This window comes from Camelus dromedarius, chromosome 17 (assembly GCF_036321535.1).
Source record: "Camelus dromedarius isolate mCamDro1 chromosome 17, mCamDro1.pat, whole genome shotgun sequence".
NCBI lineage: Eukaryota > Metazoa > Chordata > Mammalia > Artiodactyla > Camelidae > Camelus > Camelus dromedarius.
Window position 1 is genome coordinate 27,201,196 of NC_087452.1, and position 14,872 is coordinate 27,216,067.

General features: G+C 49.7%; 1 protein-coding gene across 3 annotated transcripts in view; it reads right to left on the reverse strand.

Moving 5' to 3' along the window:
- Positions 1-337: 337 nt before the first annotated feature.
- Positions 338-14,872, reverse strand: part of FLNB (filamin B) — a 128,651-nt gene continuing 114,116 nt past the window's right edge. For all 3 annotated transcript variants that reach the window (XM_064496384.1, XM_064496383.1, XM_064496382.1), the window contains 6 exons: positions 14,687-14,802; positions 11,422-11,554; positions 8,583-8,759; positions 4,135-4,353; positions 2,986-3,189; positions 338-1,985 (listed from right to left, as the gene is read on the reverse strand). In XM_064496384.1, coding sequence (XP_064352454.1) covers positions 1,798-1,985; positions 2,986-3,189; positions 4,135-4,353; positions 8,583-8,759; positions 11,422-11,554; positions 14,687-14,802 — 1,037 coding nt within the window. In that variant the 3' untranslated portion in view covers positions 338-1,797. The remainder of the gene's footprint in view (positions 1,986-2,985; positions 3,190-4,134; positions 4,354-8,582; positions 8,760-11,421; positions 11,555-14,686; positions 14,803-14,872) is intronic.

The following is a 14,872-nucleotide window of genomic DNA, read 5'->3' on the forward strand; positions in this document are numbered from 1 at the left end:
GTCATCAGGAAAAAGGCTTTCTCTCTCTCCCTTTTTAAAACCACATCCTTCCCCTAGGTGCGTTCCATATCTGGGACTCTTATCCAGGACAAACCCCAGCAAATCTCTCTGGGAGGTTGTGTTGGGATCTGCACCCCCCACTCTCAGGCCAGTCCTTTCTGGATAAACTCCCACAGAGGCCTGCGGAGAAGCAGGACGTCCCCCCATAAAAGGAGGCAAGGCTTCCTCTCAAGGCAAGTTGCTTAACCTGCGTCCTTTTGGCCAGGGTTTGGGAGAGCTGGTCAGAGACTCAAACCATTTATTCAGAAAGGGCACCATCCAAGAACACCCAGGGAGCTCACGGAGCAAACGTTGTATTTAATAAGTTATAAGATACAATTTACAGTTGGCGTTTCGTTCCAGTTTCGCTTCCACGTCCCAGTTTATGAGGCCTGTGGTCCTTTCACATCAGGCTTCAGGCTGCTCCAGTTTCCAACAGGTGGGCTCTGCCAACACTTGCCCCCTGCCCCCACGTGCTACCCCTCAGGAAGGGTCACCCACCTCACCCTATTCCATCCACGGAGGCACTCACGATGACAGAGGCCACTTCCCCAGGGCTAAGCAGTCAATCTGAAAGGCCTGCCTGCCAGACCACACCGCAGTCAGGCAGCCCTGAACACTAACTTTATTCCAAAGCAGGTCTGCAAAATGCTTTATACCCCATTTTTGGAATTTTGCACCTGCGTATTGCTTTCCAAACAGCCTCAGGTGACACATGGTCAGGGCCAAACACACGGTCATGGTCAGCCACGTAGCTTTCACTATTTCTGCAAGTGGTAAAGGACCACCAATGAGCTAATGTCCTTCCCTCCCCTTCCACCATTCCCTGACTTTCAGCCAAAGGTCGGCAGGACTTTCTTTCTTCCCTCTTTAATTATTTCCCAGGAAAAGTGACGCTGAGGCTGACTGGGGGTGGTCGTGGCGTGTTGTGTCACGTGACAGGCCTCCGCTAACACAAGGACCCACCTGCGGTCTCTGTGGACGTGCTGGTAAAGACTCAGACTGACAGATGGCTGGAGCGTGTGTTAAGGACGAGGTTGGTTAAAAATAAAGGGATCTTTGGCAAGTGAGGGGCTGCTTGCCACTGCAGAATTTCCTCAGAGCCAGCGAATGAAACAGGCTTTAAAAACAAAAACAAAGACATGGCCACCAAGACGGTCACACGCAATGACTTTGCAGGGAAACAGTAGCGGGATGAGGGGAGAGGCACCAAGAAGCCATGTGGGCCAGTCCATTACCGCAGACACCCTGCCCTTTGAGAGACAGGGTCAGGGTGGTAATGAGTAGTGTTTAAACAATGGTGTCCACCTAAAACCATTTTCTTACGTGATACGGGCACAGGAAGAGGTGAAGATGATTTTAAGACATCATCTTTTCTAAATAACAGCCTAACGAGGTCTCCTCTTTTCCCTGGCCTCTCCTCCCAAGACTTGTTTTGTAAACTGGCTAGCCAATTTCATTTCTTAAATATGTCAGCCTTGTCTGTGTTCTCAGTCTGTCTGTAAGGGGTGGTCTTTGCCGTAAGAGGTCCAATTTGCTGGGCCTATTGGAGTTTGCATTTCCCGAGTCCCCAACATATCCCTAAGGAGTCAAGTCTAGGACTTCTTTCTGAAGGTACTTTAAAAAAAAAAAGGGCAATGTTTTTGGGATGGGGGTTTCAGACCCACAAACAGGCTGAAGGACTTTGTATAAAACGAGTTACAAACAAGCAACAAAAGCAACCACCAGAACTCCTCCCACGATGTGATGAGAACTGTTTTAAGGCACTGTGACATGGAAGGGGCTGCCAGGGATGTGTTCCTCTCCCCACTTCACGGCCAGAACGTAATCCCCCTTTTCCTTGACGACGTACGTGACATTGTACTGCTGGTTGCCCACATGCTTCATGGAGACCTCTTCGCAGGGGGTGGTGGGCCCGTGGACCCCGATCAGCAGCATGTTGGAACCTGGGAGGCAGAGGAAGGTGGTTACTCCATGAGGATGCATCCCAGAAGGCAGAGTAAGAGGAGGGGATATGGGAGCCAAAGAAAAGACCTCAGTTACTGCCTACTGAGCTTCTCTGATGATGCTGGGGACCTTTGAGAAGTGGGAGAGTGTGGCAGTGATGAGCAGGGCTCATATGGGTTCAAGTCCCTGCCCTGCCACTTCCTAGCTGGGTGACCTTGGATATGGAACGTCACCTGTCCCTGCCTTTGTGTCCCCATCTGTAAACAGGATGGCACTAGCACCTACTTCAGGGGCTTGCTGTGAGGTTTAGAGGAGTTATTATATGTGAAGCACATGGTAAGGATTATGTAAGGGTGGGCTATTCTGATCACATTTTTTCTTCTAAGAACCATAAGGAAGGTTATTCCCACTTCACAGAAGAGGAAACTGACTTTCAGAAAGAGATGTAGTAACTTTCCCAAGGACACACAGCTGATAAGCTTTGGGAAGGAAGGAAAGAGTAAGTAAGTGGTGGAACCACGATTCCAGCCCAAATGTGCTAGATGCCAGGACCCAGGGAATAAACATTGACACCCAGATAAATACCCAAGTTCAAGCTGCAATTAAAGCATCTGGTGGCAGAGAAGAGGCCAGGTTACTGATTCAGTGTAATGGGGATAATGCTACCATTCCTATGTATCTTAAGGTCATTAGAAAAAAACCAATAGGCAAAAGAGGAAAATGATTTTAAAATATTTAAGTGCAGGGGGGAGGGCATAGCTCAGTGGTAGAACACGTGCTTAGTGTGCACAAGGTACTGGGTTCAATCCCAAGTACCTCCATTAAAAACCAAATAAATAAGCCTAATTACCACCCCACCCCCCAAAAAAGTGCAGAATAGGATAATAAACAAGATTACCTGCAAATTGGGTTACATGGGTGGGTGGGCACTGCAGACAGAAGCACACAGAGGGTGACCCCCCAGCCCCTCCCTTCCCCGAGCAGGGCCAGGCTGCCTACCGGCTTTGCTGCAGTCCACCAGGAAGGAGCTCTTCTGGCCCACGAAAGCCTTCGAGAGCCCCGCCCCCTTGGAGGTCACCTTGCTGGCGTCAGAGGATGCCTTGGGGATGGCGCTATAGCAGGTCTCCGTCGAGGACCTGGTCACTGACTCCACCAGGATGGATGAGGTCTCGTTGGCCAAGCCAGGGCTGACCAGACGCTGGCCTAGGACACGGAAGGGAGGGAAGCAGGCGTGACTGGCCAGAAGAGGCAAGTGCCCCACACTGAAGCCGCAGGAGAGCCCCTGCACCCCAACACTTGGATCTGAAAGCCGCCACATCCCTACCTCACACCGCCAACACCCAGACCTAAATGCCACAACTTCCCCATTTCACATCCACAATGTCTTCTATGGGGTTCTAGGGTCCTGCCCCTCACAACTTGGATCTGGCTTTCTTGGCATATGGGAGAGTCTAGCCTTGAATGGCTTGACCTGGAAATCCCTCCTATATAACTACAGGTGCCACCCTACAGAACTGACATCTTTCCATTTATATAAAATACTCTACATATAAATACTGTAGAAGTGTGGGAGGACACTGACAAAACATCAACAATGATTCTCTCTGCATATGATTTTTCTATCTGAATTTTTAATTTTTCTGCAGCAAACTTATACTACTCATATGACAGTGAACCAAGGACAGAGAGATGTGGAAGGAATTCACAGTATTTATGGTGGTTACTTTCGGTGATGGGCTGTGAGGTGGTTTTTACCGTTTGATACTTTTGTCAGTGTTCTGAAGGAGGCATATTTTTATAGATTTAATAAAAACTTTTGATTATTTTAAAAGTGAAGGTTAGAAATGAGGGGATTTTTCAGGCCCTGACCTAAAACAAATGCGTCAGATCTCAAGTATGTAAACATTTCTGTTAGAGACAGAAAACCATCTAACATGCTTTCTCAACTCCCATTCTGCCGGCTTATTTTGCAAATTTCAAACATGCACTCCCCTCTGACATGTCCTACCATTTCCTTACGTTCAAGACTCAAGTAAATTAAACATATCTAAAATCATCCAGTTTCTACTTCTGAATAGCTCTGCTGATAATCTGAGAAGATCAGCTCCACAGCGGGGGAGAGTAACTTCAAAGGTGTTTGGTGGTTACCTGTCACCTTGGCCTTGAAAGGACTGCCCACGATATGGTTGGGCCCACCATATTTGACGCCAATCAGGTAGTTGCCAGGAGCCATGGGGGTGTACATGACTTTGTACCCTTCTGGGGTCTCCTGGCAATCCATTTTAACCTTGGAGGGCCCTTCAATGGTGACGGATAACGTCCCTGGCCCTGCTCGGGTGGTGTTGATGAAAAATTCAGACTGGATACCTGGGAGAAAGGGAGAGGGAATAAAGACCATGCGGATGGTTTGCAGTGACGAGGGGGTGTGATTTGGGGAGTGTTGCGGGGCTGAAGCAGTGTCAGGACACACACAAGTCCCCTCACTGAGGGGGTCACCTTGGCCACATGGGAACCCACTGGTACTAGCTCTCAGCTCCTGGCACAGAGAACTTTAGGCCCTGGGGGGTGGTAACACCCTTTCCAAGGCTCAGGCAGGGGTGTGGCTGACATTCTGCCTGCCAGCACCCACTGCCCTGTTCTCTCCCCTGGGCGCTGTGAGCTTGAAGTGCTGCTTCAGTCCCCAAGGGCCAGCTCTGCCTCCAGGTGTGGGGGAAAAGTAAGACTCTCTGACTTTTCCCTTCTCTGGGTGGACTTGGAGAAGCCCAGGCGGCCCAGCGTCTCCTCCTTCCTCCTCAGGCTCCTCGCCTCAGACACCATGCCAAAGACCGGGGCAGCCGCTAGGATCTGCCTGCCCCCTACTTTTGCCATGGATCCCAGCAACAAAAACAGGACCAAATGGCAGCTCGTGCTGATTCCCACTCGCACCACTCAGGCTCCAGATCCCATGCCCATCGTTTTACATGCCCAGTGTTTCTTCTTTCACAAACGACACTGAGATTCAGGGAGGATCCACCATTTGACAGTCACAGCTGAATGAGAAAGTGGCAGAGCTGGGATCAGAGCAAGTCCGCGTGGCTCCGAAGCACAGGTCCGTCTCTCAGCCACCAGATGCTCTAATCGCAGCCCCAGGACATTCTGCTTAGTCCATGAAGACCTCCTACACAGACATTCTGCCTTGTGACAAAAGAAAAGTTGGGCCCAAAGAGAGTGCCAAGCAGTGACCACTGTAGGATTCCTGCCTGAGCTCAATGCCCTGCAAAAGCCCTGACTCTTCCAGGCTCCCTTCCAGTCCAGAGGGAGAAGAGGTTGTCAGTGAGGGTTACCTGGGGGCCAGGACATCAGCTGTACACTCGCTACAGTGCCCTCTACGGGGCATCCCTGGCATAGCGTCCCCATGCAGGGTGGTGTCTTTTCCAGAGCCCTGGATGCCACCCCAGCTGGGAACTATTTTGGTTTAATTACAGCTCTGAGGCCAGAGAAAGAATTATTGTTCTGGTTATCAATAAAACAAAGGAGCTGCTATCATGCAACCCCCAAACACAACCCAGCTGTTTCTGGAAGCTCCTGAGGCTCCTGTCCCAGGGCTCCTCCCCACCCCCCACCCCCGCCCCACTATCTCAACCTTGTATTTAAAACATGCAGCCCAGAAGCCCCTCACGCAGCCGAAGCAGGGCTGTGTGGGGAAAGGAGGGGGTATGCACAAGAAGGGACAGTTTCCAGGAAGTAGCTGCAAGTGACAGTAAGGAAAGATACTTTTAAAGTGAAGATGAGAAGAGCTGGGTGCAGCGGAGAGGAGCCCCACACTTTTACACAAGCTGCTCCAGAGAAACATCAGTTGACCCTGACTGTGAGGGCCCAGAAAGGAAGATGGGGTGGGAAAAGGGCAACAAGGAATCACAGGACAAGAGCAACCTATCAGCTGGGCTCCCGTACTGTTCTCATTTTACAGGAAGGACGTGGAGGCTCAGTGAAGTCACATAACTCGCCCCAAGTCACAAAGCGGGGGCGGGGCAGACAGAACTGGGGTTTAAACATAAGATCTGTCTGACCAGCTAAAGGCTCCGGGATGGGAGAGCAGATGGGAGAAAGGAGACTGCTGCCTCCAGCTAGAACCAGTACCCTAGACATCTCTGGGTGTGGCGGTCTTCCCTGCGCCCCCACGTGTGTACAGATGAGTTCCTGTGAGTTTCACACAGCCCTACTCCATCCAAGGTGGATGAGGGGTAACGGGAGGGAAGAAGGCTCTTCCCTTCCATCTTGTGCACGCTGGAGGGGGCTCCTGGAGCATTTCATCAGGAAAATGGCTCTTCCCATCGAAGAGTCTGACTCCCTGGTCTAACTCCCAACCTTCTCAGCCGCTCTGCAGCAGAGTCCCACCCGAAATTCTCCACATTCCCCTGCTCCAAAACCTGCAGGATGGACCATGTAAAGCTTGAGCCAAGAGATACAGCAAACCCACCCATAAAGATACAATGAAGCCTGCTTTGTTCCGAAGGTCTGCACGCAGGCCCTCCAGCAGCCGGGCATAGATACCTTTTCATTCCATGCACACTGCAGCTGTGTAATCTGGGGATGGATATTTGGGAAAAGGCCTGGGAGCGGGACAGCTAGAAAAACAAGACGCCTTCCCCTTGACAAGAGCAATATTTACACAGGGTTTGAAACAGGCATGCTCTGTACCTCTCCCTCCTGGCTGGGAGTCTCCCTGCAAGACCAGCTCCTTCCCTCAGCATCATCCAGTGCTGGCAAAGCAGAGCCTGAAACCCGAGCTCTGGAGTAGGCGTGCGAACAGCCAAGAGGAAGCGTGAGAGGCCCAGGGCACAGCAGGTGTGACCCAGCAGGGGGACGGGGTGGCTGCAGGAGACCTCAGTGGCCACTGTGAGGCCTGGACCAAGGCCTGCTGGGGCCCCAAGTACCAGGAGGACCCCATCTGGGCTTTGATGATGGGTGGCTTGCCAGGGGCCAAATGCCTGCACTACTGCTTGGGAACCATTCCAGGGCAGCTGGGAGGACAGGGGTCCTGGTTTAGGACACCCCCAAAGGAGGCCAGGGGTGCGGTCACTGCTTCTGGGTGAGCCAGACTCTGAGGGAGGCAGCAAAACTGAGGGGTCAAGTGCACTGGCTTTGAGGCGTAGACTTGGACTGATTCCTAGTTCTGTCCCCTCTCAGCTAAGCTTGCTCAACCTTTTGGAGTCTCACTTTGCTCATCTGAAAAAGGACATCGCTGAGGGTGAAACAATACTGTGCCTTTTACAAAGGGCAAGTTGCTGGCCTGGAGTTCCGTGTGGAGCCAGACTAGATGGGCCTGGGGAGATGGAAAGTACTCATGCAGACCCCCTGGAAGGTTTTGCTGAGTCCACTGTTTTGGCCAGAGTCTCAAGGTGGCACGCCAGCCGGTTAGTCACTCCTGCACCTGGGCAGGGATCCTCAGCCCCTACTCGCTCCCCAGCTAGATAACTGTGGCCACTCACCCACTTGCCTGTGGGGAGGTAGGTCTGCTCTGTCCCACTCACTGTATCAGGGGGAGACTAAGAGAAGAATGTGCACACACACAAAGGGACTCAAGAAACCGGGCTGCCTCCCTAAAAGTGCCCAAAGTAACACCCAGACGCACACCATGTCCCAGTGAGTCCACTCCTGCGGTAATGTCTAAGTGGACAAGCTCCCCACCCCGGCATCTTCCATAACAGTGACACACTGGACAGCCCTCGTGCCCACCTCTATTTCCACAGTATGAACACCAACTGCAGCCATCATGAGGTTAGATCTGTAGGTTCTGACGTGGAAAGTTCCTTAAGATGTCAAGTGACAAAAGCAAGCTGTACTACAACGCATACATTAAGACTATTTCTGTAAAATAAAAGCAAAACTTCTGTCTACCTTTTTAATAAACCGACTAGCTAAGCAACTAAGTGACCAAGAATGAAGACCAACAAAAAGACAACCTGAAGGTCCTCCCCTGACCTGTTAGCTGCATTTCCTCCTGGACCCAGAGGGACGGAGCGAGAAGAAGCAAGATGGAACTTTACACACTCCCTCACTGCCTGCATTTTTCACAATCAAATGTGCCCCAACTGGGGCAGAGATTAAAAACAAACTGTAACGAGTCTCAAAACCTCCAGAAGTTTTACTGTTTTAGTCTTTTTTCTTCTCTTAGGATCAGAATAAAAGAAGGAGCCAGGCTGTGGCAGGTCTTACTGCTGATTCAGTGTGTTTCTAGGAGCCCAGGGACCACTAAATTTGCTGGCGGGTAGGGGACCTCGCAAAAGGTCCATTATATGCATCACAAACTCTGTGTAGGCAAAGGACCACTCAAAACGAATGATGCTGTGTTGTATCCCCTCCCTACCAGTGTCCTGGCCCTAAAGGAACCTGGCAAAGGCAGAAAGGAAGCACAGCAAACAGTAATGAGCTGTGAGAGTAGGGCCAGCAAGCCCTCACTCTGGATCTACGGTGGGTCAAGTGAGAGCCCCCCAAGGGTGCATTATTGCAGTTTCCCTGGGAGAGCGTGGGGAAGGCTTCCCGGGGCTTGGAGGGTTCCATCTGGCTCTGCCCCTGGGGCTGGCTCCGGTAGAGAGGCAGAGACGGTGTATTACCTGTGGTGCCCCCCTCGAGCCCTGCACCATAGGCGGACACCAGGGCAGGGTTCCCCGCTTGTCCGGGCTCTCCGACGCGCACTTTGAAGGGGCTTCCAACCACGTGGCTCCCATTGAACTTGACGTCGATTGTGTGGACACCATTCTCGTGGGGGATGAAGCGAACAGCGTACTTATCTAGGAGTGAGCAAAGGCACAGGAGAAAGTGAGCACGTGGGCACCACTGGGGTGGGGGTGGGGGTGGGGGAACGACAAAGGACAGGAGGCCAATCTTAAATCACTGCTTAATAAGACAACGGTTCTGCCGGAAGCCTGGCACCCAATATGTTGGGCCTACTTGTGTGTCCCTAGTCAGCCTTTCGGGAAATGCATCCAAATCTCAAATTCTCTGTTTGATCCTCCCTGGTCTCTGCCTCAGAAGAACACTTTCTTTATGAAAAGCTCACTTCTGGCAAAATTTCTCTACTTGGCTACTTAAAGCGGGGAGAAATGGAATTAATGCTCCTTAATTAAGCTCCAGGGTAGCAACTGTCCCACAGTTTCTCACAGTGCGTTTGGGTCACAGCACGTGGCAGGATGATCAGTTAACTGAAATGGGCACCTGGACTGTCCGTCCATCAGGCACCACATGACCACCCCCTTCCTCCCCAAAGTGCTCCCACCTGGGATGCAGAGTCTTCTCCTGCAGTCAGTCTCGCAGCCTCTCCATGGCTCCTTGTACCCTCCATCCCCCTCAGAATCTTTGCTCCCCGAAGCTCCACCCAAAACCCTCTTCTCTCCCACTCTGATCCTCTCTCCATATGGAACTTCCACACATACCCTTCCATACTGTGCTTCCCCCAATAGTCCCCAACTGGTACCCACCCCTCTCTGAAAGCCAATGTGCTGCAGGGAAAACTGACCCCACGCCCACGTCCAGGTATGGGTCAAGCTAACCTGGGAAAATCCCTCATTCCCAAGCCTAAGTCAATGAGCACATGGCACTTAGCCACAGGAAGTGACTCAGGAACTGGCATGTGTGTTCAGTGATCAGTGAGATAGAAGGGCAGTTTTCTGGAGACCTCTGGGAAAGGAGCATGTTACACTTCTGAGAAAAAAACTTGAGTATAGGATGTCTCTCTTGATTGGTATAGTGTGGAGAAAGGAAGCCTGGTGCTGTTGCAGCCATCTTGCCACAAAGAGGAGGGCCAGTTTTAGAATGAGGCCCACAAATCAGAAGGAGCAGAGATTGTGTGGGGCCTTGGAGAACGCAGCTGGATGGCTGAATTAAGTTGCTGCTGAAACCCACCTTAGATCCTGAACTTCCAGTTTGAATTAATGGACCCCTTTATTATACGAGTTGAGCTGGGTGTTCTGTAATTTGTCACCAACAGCATACTAAATGAGGCATGGTGGTTTCAGACGTCCCAAGGACTCCAACTACTGCCTGGGGCTAAGGACAGCACATCTCACTTGCTGACCAATCCAACACTGTAGAGCTCTATTAAATATCCCCACTTGGATATCCAGGAGACACTTTAAAACCCCTCAAAATAAAATAATAAGCTCTATAAGGCATAGGCCAACCTTTGCCCACCCATGGCTATTGTCCCGAGTGTTGCCAACTATACCATCATCTTTCTACCCCATCACCAAGTTACATGTAGCCTTTCTGAATTCACTTTCATTGACTGTGGCCAACTGCTCACCAAATGTTCCAGTTCTCTGGCCTCAAGTCCATTCTCTCCATTTCTAACACTGCTGATTAATATTGTTTTTCCAAATGGACCACATTGGGAGCATCAGCTCACTACCCTGCCTTTCAGATGCTCCAACACATTCCCTACGATATGGTCAGACTTAAGTCACGATCTGATCAGGGCACCCAGCCCCCACACTTGCTCTTTCTGAGGTTTCCCACTGCCCTTTCCTTTTCTGCCCAGTGGGAGGAAGACGTCTAAATGCTAACCCAGGTCCTAGGTGTCCACCGTCCCTGTACACAGAGCAGGGCAAACAGCAAATGTCCAATAAGGGCAGTGGTCACAGGGCTCTTCCTCACGCATCAGGGCCCACATTCAATGCCTCCTCCTCTGAGCAGTCCTCTTGACCTCAAGGCAGAAACCCTTTTCCTCTCCTGTTTCAACCATCTTTATTTGCCATCTAATTCTCAGCCCCACTGTGCTGTTGGTGATCAGCTGGGGTCCTCACCAGTGCACTGCACGTTTTTGGCTCCCTCTCTCTAGGTCCTCACTCGACTCTGGGCTCCTCTTTGAGGGCAAGAATCATGTCTTCCTCAGCCTCACCTTCCTGTCAAGTCTCTGACACTTAAAAAATGTTCACTGGCAAAATGGTCTCATTAAAGTTGATTGACATCAGGGAATTCCGTACACCAAGGCAGCAGGTAAGGAAATCTTCTGCTATTAAGCCCTACTGGAGACCTGGATTCTCTCTCTCTTTTTTTTTTTAATTTACAAATGAACATCAATTGCACTTTCCCTCAGAGTGAAGTGAGGGTCAAAGTGTACTTATTCATTTCATAAGGTCAGTAATAAAAATCTGTGATATTTTATTAAGATAAGAGACCATCACAATGAAAGTCATGTGAAAGAAATCTGAAAAACAATAGAAAATACAGAAGTATTTGTTTAAAAAAAAAAAAAAGGGAGGTGTTGTATTTATCTCAAAGCCTGCCCCTGGCAAATGTTTATACCCGAATTTATAAACAGTGTCAGGCAGCAGCAAAGGGAATCAGAAGGCCTTGGAGAGGCCAATGACTCCTCCGTCAGGATTCACGTTTTCAGAAACATTCCTGGGTGGGGGACGCTGGTGCTGGGACCCGCACGCCCGGCCTCCGGCTTACCTGGCTCCAGCTCAGACACATGGCACTCCTCCACGGCTCCAGAGGGGCTGTGCACCTTTGCATCAATCTTGCCTTTTGCCCCATTCAACCTTATAGCAAAGGAGGCTGGCTGGTTAACTTTTAGTCCCGATTCCTGAGAATTTAATACATGAGACAGGTTACAGCCCTCAGGGTTCCTGCTCAGTGGCACACATCGACCTGACCCAGCGATAATTCTGATGCCAATAGGCCTGGAATGTTTTTCTATATAACATCAGACAACAGAAGAGCAGGTGGGCAATGCCACATTTCTACCATTAACTATAAGACAGCACAGACACACATAGACATGGTCTTGTGTTCAAACTATCCTGAATCAGGCTGGAAGAGATGGTTCCTAGCTCTGGAGACATCCTGGCCAGCAATAGTATAGTTTCAGCATCATAAACAAAACGTGTATAGGCCAGAAAACCCAGTATCTTCCAGATTGAAAAGAAGAGAAGTCCCTCCCCACTTTCTAGAAGGAGGTTGGCAGCTGATAGAACCAGGCACTCATTAACATGAGCAAACTTTTTTTATCTCAAGAATGGAGATGGAGAGGGCTTTTAATAAACTCATAAAGGGCTACACAAGATTTTTCTGTCATGCAGTACTGCCCAGTGGTTAAAAATCAGCAGGACCTGGGGATACTACCATTTCCTAGCTATTTAAAGTTGTTTAACCTCTTTGACCCTCAGTTTCCTCATCTGTAAAATGGGTATAAAAACTGAATTTCTCACAGAGCTGCTGTGAGGATTAAATGAAATTATGCATTCAAAGCACTCAGCACAGGGCCTAGCCCATACATAAAAGAGTTGAAACATGTCAGCTTATCGTTAAATATTAATATGCATTTAGAAGTCGTTCATCCCCTCTCAAAAGAGCCATGGAGAGAAGGGCAGCTTTTGCTCTTTCCTGAATCAGTTTCACTCTCTATGCTTTGTCTTGGAACCTATATCCTCTGCTGAGAGGAGATGATTGGAAGTTTAGATGCTTAAGATATTTTAAGATTGGCCAATCCTGAATAGCAAAATTTTTCAAGTCAGCAGGTTTGATGTACACTTGATTGGACAGCTACTCAGATGGTAACTCTAAGGCAGCAGGGCTCACACTTCACATGCAACTGAGGCACCTGGGGGGTCTTGTTAAAATGCAGATTCTGATTCAGTGGGTCTGGGATGGAGCCTGGGGCTCCACATGTTTTTAATAAGTTCCCAGGCGGTGCAGAGACTGCTGGTCCAAGGATCCCATCTCAACAGCAAGGCGTAAAGCAGTGCTGCCCGATGTGGTCATCACTAGCCACGTACAGTTACATACATTTAAATTTAAATCAATCAAAATTAAGTGAAATACAAAATTCAGTTCCTCAGTTACACTAGCCACATTGCAACTGCTCCGTACCCACGGGCTCGTGGCTACTACACTGCACGTCGGAGATGTGGGACGTTACCATTGTCGAAGAATATTCTACTAAACTGCTCTCAAGGTTACAGACAAGGGAGGGAGGACTGAACACAAAATTAAGGAGTCTTTGATGGCCAGATCACCCCTATCCCACCCCTCCCTCCACAAAATACCAGCCGACTCCAATTTTCTAAAAAGTCTCAAAAGCAAGAGGAAACAGTACACGCCCCTCTTTTCTAACCAGTACCAGATGTTGCCCTGCAGCCTGCCAGTAAAGCTCCAATAAATAATTTGCATGTCACTTGGCATCAAGTGACCGGGAAGAACAGGGGATGAAGCTGATACACACGCCCCTCCTGCCGCAGCAGCTGGTTACAAAAGCCTGACTGACGAACAAGCCTGCTGCACACTTACCTAAATATTTCATGACCACACTGAGACCAAGAGGACTCTACCGAAGTTTTCTGGAGGGGATTTCTCCACACCAGCCAGCTCCTTTTGGACAGAACCGTTTTTACATTACCTGAGTCCGCCTGCCTCTAAATCCTCAAGAGGGAGATAAACGCCTTGGAAGATCCAAAAGAAAACTTGGAGATGCATGAAGGCAGCTCTTTGCCCTCAGAAAATGCTGGGTTTATCTCCCTCCATAGGTTTTAGTTAAGCTGGCCACAGGAGAAACTTCTGTTAAGAAGCCTTTAAATGAAACACAAGAAAAACATCGACACCACAGTGACCAGTCAGTACCCTCGGTACTCTCCGGACGAGGCCGCTTCAATCTGTTGACCGTGACTCTGGTTTGACTTCTGTTTGGGTTCTCTAACGTCTGGGACAACTAGCAATACCGATCCCCCTCGGGGCAAGGTTAGATGTCCACATGTAAACCAAGAGCGGGGAACTAGATATCACCAATGGGAGATATGAGATTGAGTTTTAATTCAATATTTTCCAGAACTGAGGGGCAGCTGAAGGCTACTTAGAAACCCCTCTAACCCAAAATCATATTCTGGGATTCTGGTGTTATCCCACAACCAAACTGCTACACCAGATTCAGACACCTAATTATTTTTCAGTGTCCTGAGACCCAAAGGCATCCCCAGTGATTCTTAGTTTGGCTGAAGACTCTACTGCAGCCTTGAATGAACCGACCTGTTTTAAGCCAGGGGGAGAAGCTGCGTCTCCTGGCATCCCATTAGGTTGGGTTATGCACCCAGCGGCCACGCCAGGGTTGGGATTAAGGTGGCCGCCGTTAGGAGCACGGTTTTGGAGCCACAGAGACCTCACTCTGCCTCATGCCAGTTGGTTCCTGATAGCCATAAACATTCTGTACCTCAGTTTTTCTATCTTTAAATGGGGTCAAACCTATTCACCAGGTTGTAGCAAGGATTTAGGGAAGTGACACTGACATAGGTCTTAACACAGTGCCTTGCATGCTTACTGTAAACAGATCAGCATCATAAAATAAGTCACAGTTGACTTTCTTGAGGAAGAGGAAGCCAACAATAGCAAGCTGAACATCACTGGGCTGTTAGTTTTGTGTTTGTTTTGTTTTGAAAGCCCTCCTTATCCCTTAACCAGTTATTAACAGGCCTTCTTTGTTTCTCTCAAATAAATATTTAGAAAACAAAACTCATCCCCCAATGTCGAGGAGTTTTATTGACCGAGGCTCTGTTTCTGCTTGTCCCAATGGTCTCCTGGCCTATGTGTGACTCTGCCTGGGAAAGCTCCCCTTGTCAACATGTGCTGGGGCCCTTGGCACTGAGTCGGGGATTGAAGGGGCCTCGGGAGTCCAGGGCCTCACTGGTCGGCCTGTGGCCAAGGAGGTGGATGCTTCCTTGCGTCTCACCTGAAGGCTCAGAACAGTGAGGCGGCGGGCGTCATCGGAGGGTGCGATCACCGGCACCAGGTAGGGACTTTCGGGGATGTGCTCATCGTTGAACTTGATAGACACCTCGTAGTTACCTGTGGGGACAGCAAAGACCCATCAAAGCCCCAGGAAAGTAACTCCAGAGTGACCTCCTGCTTCTCTATC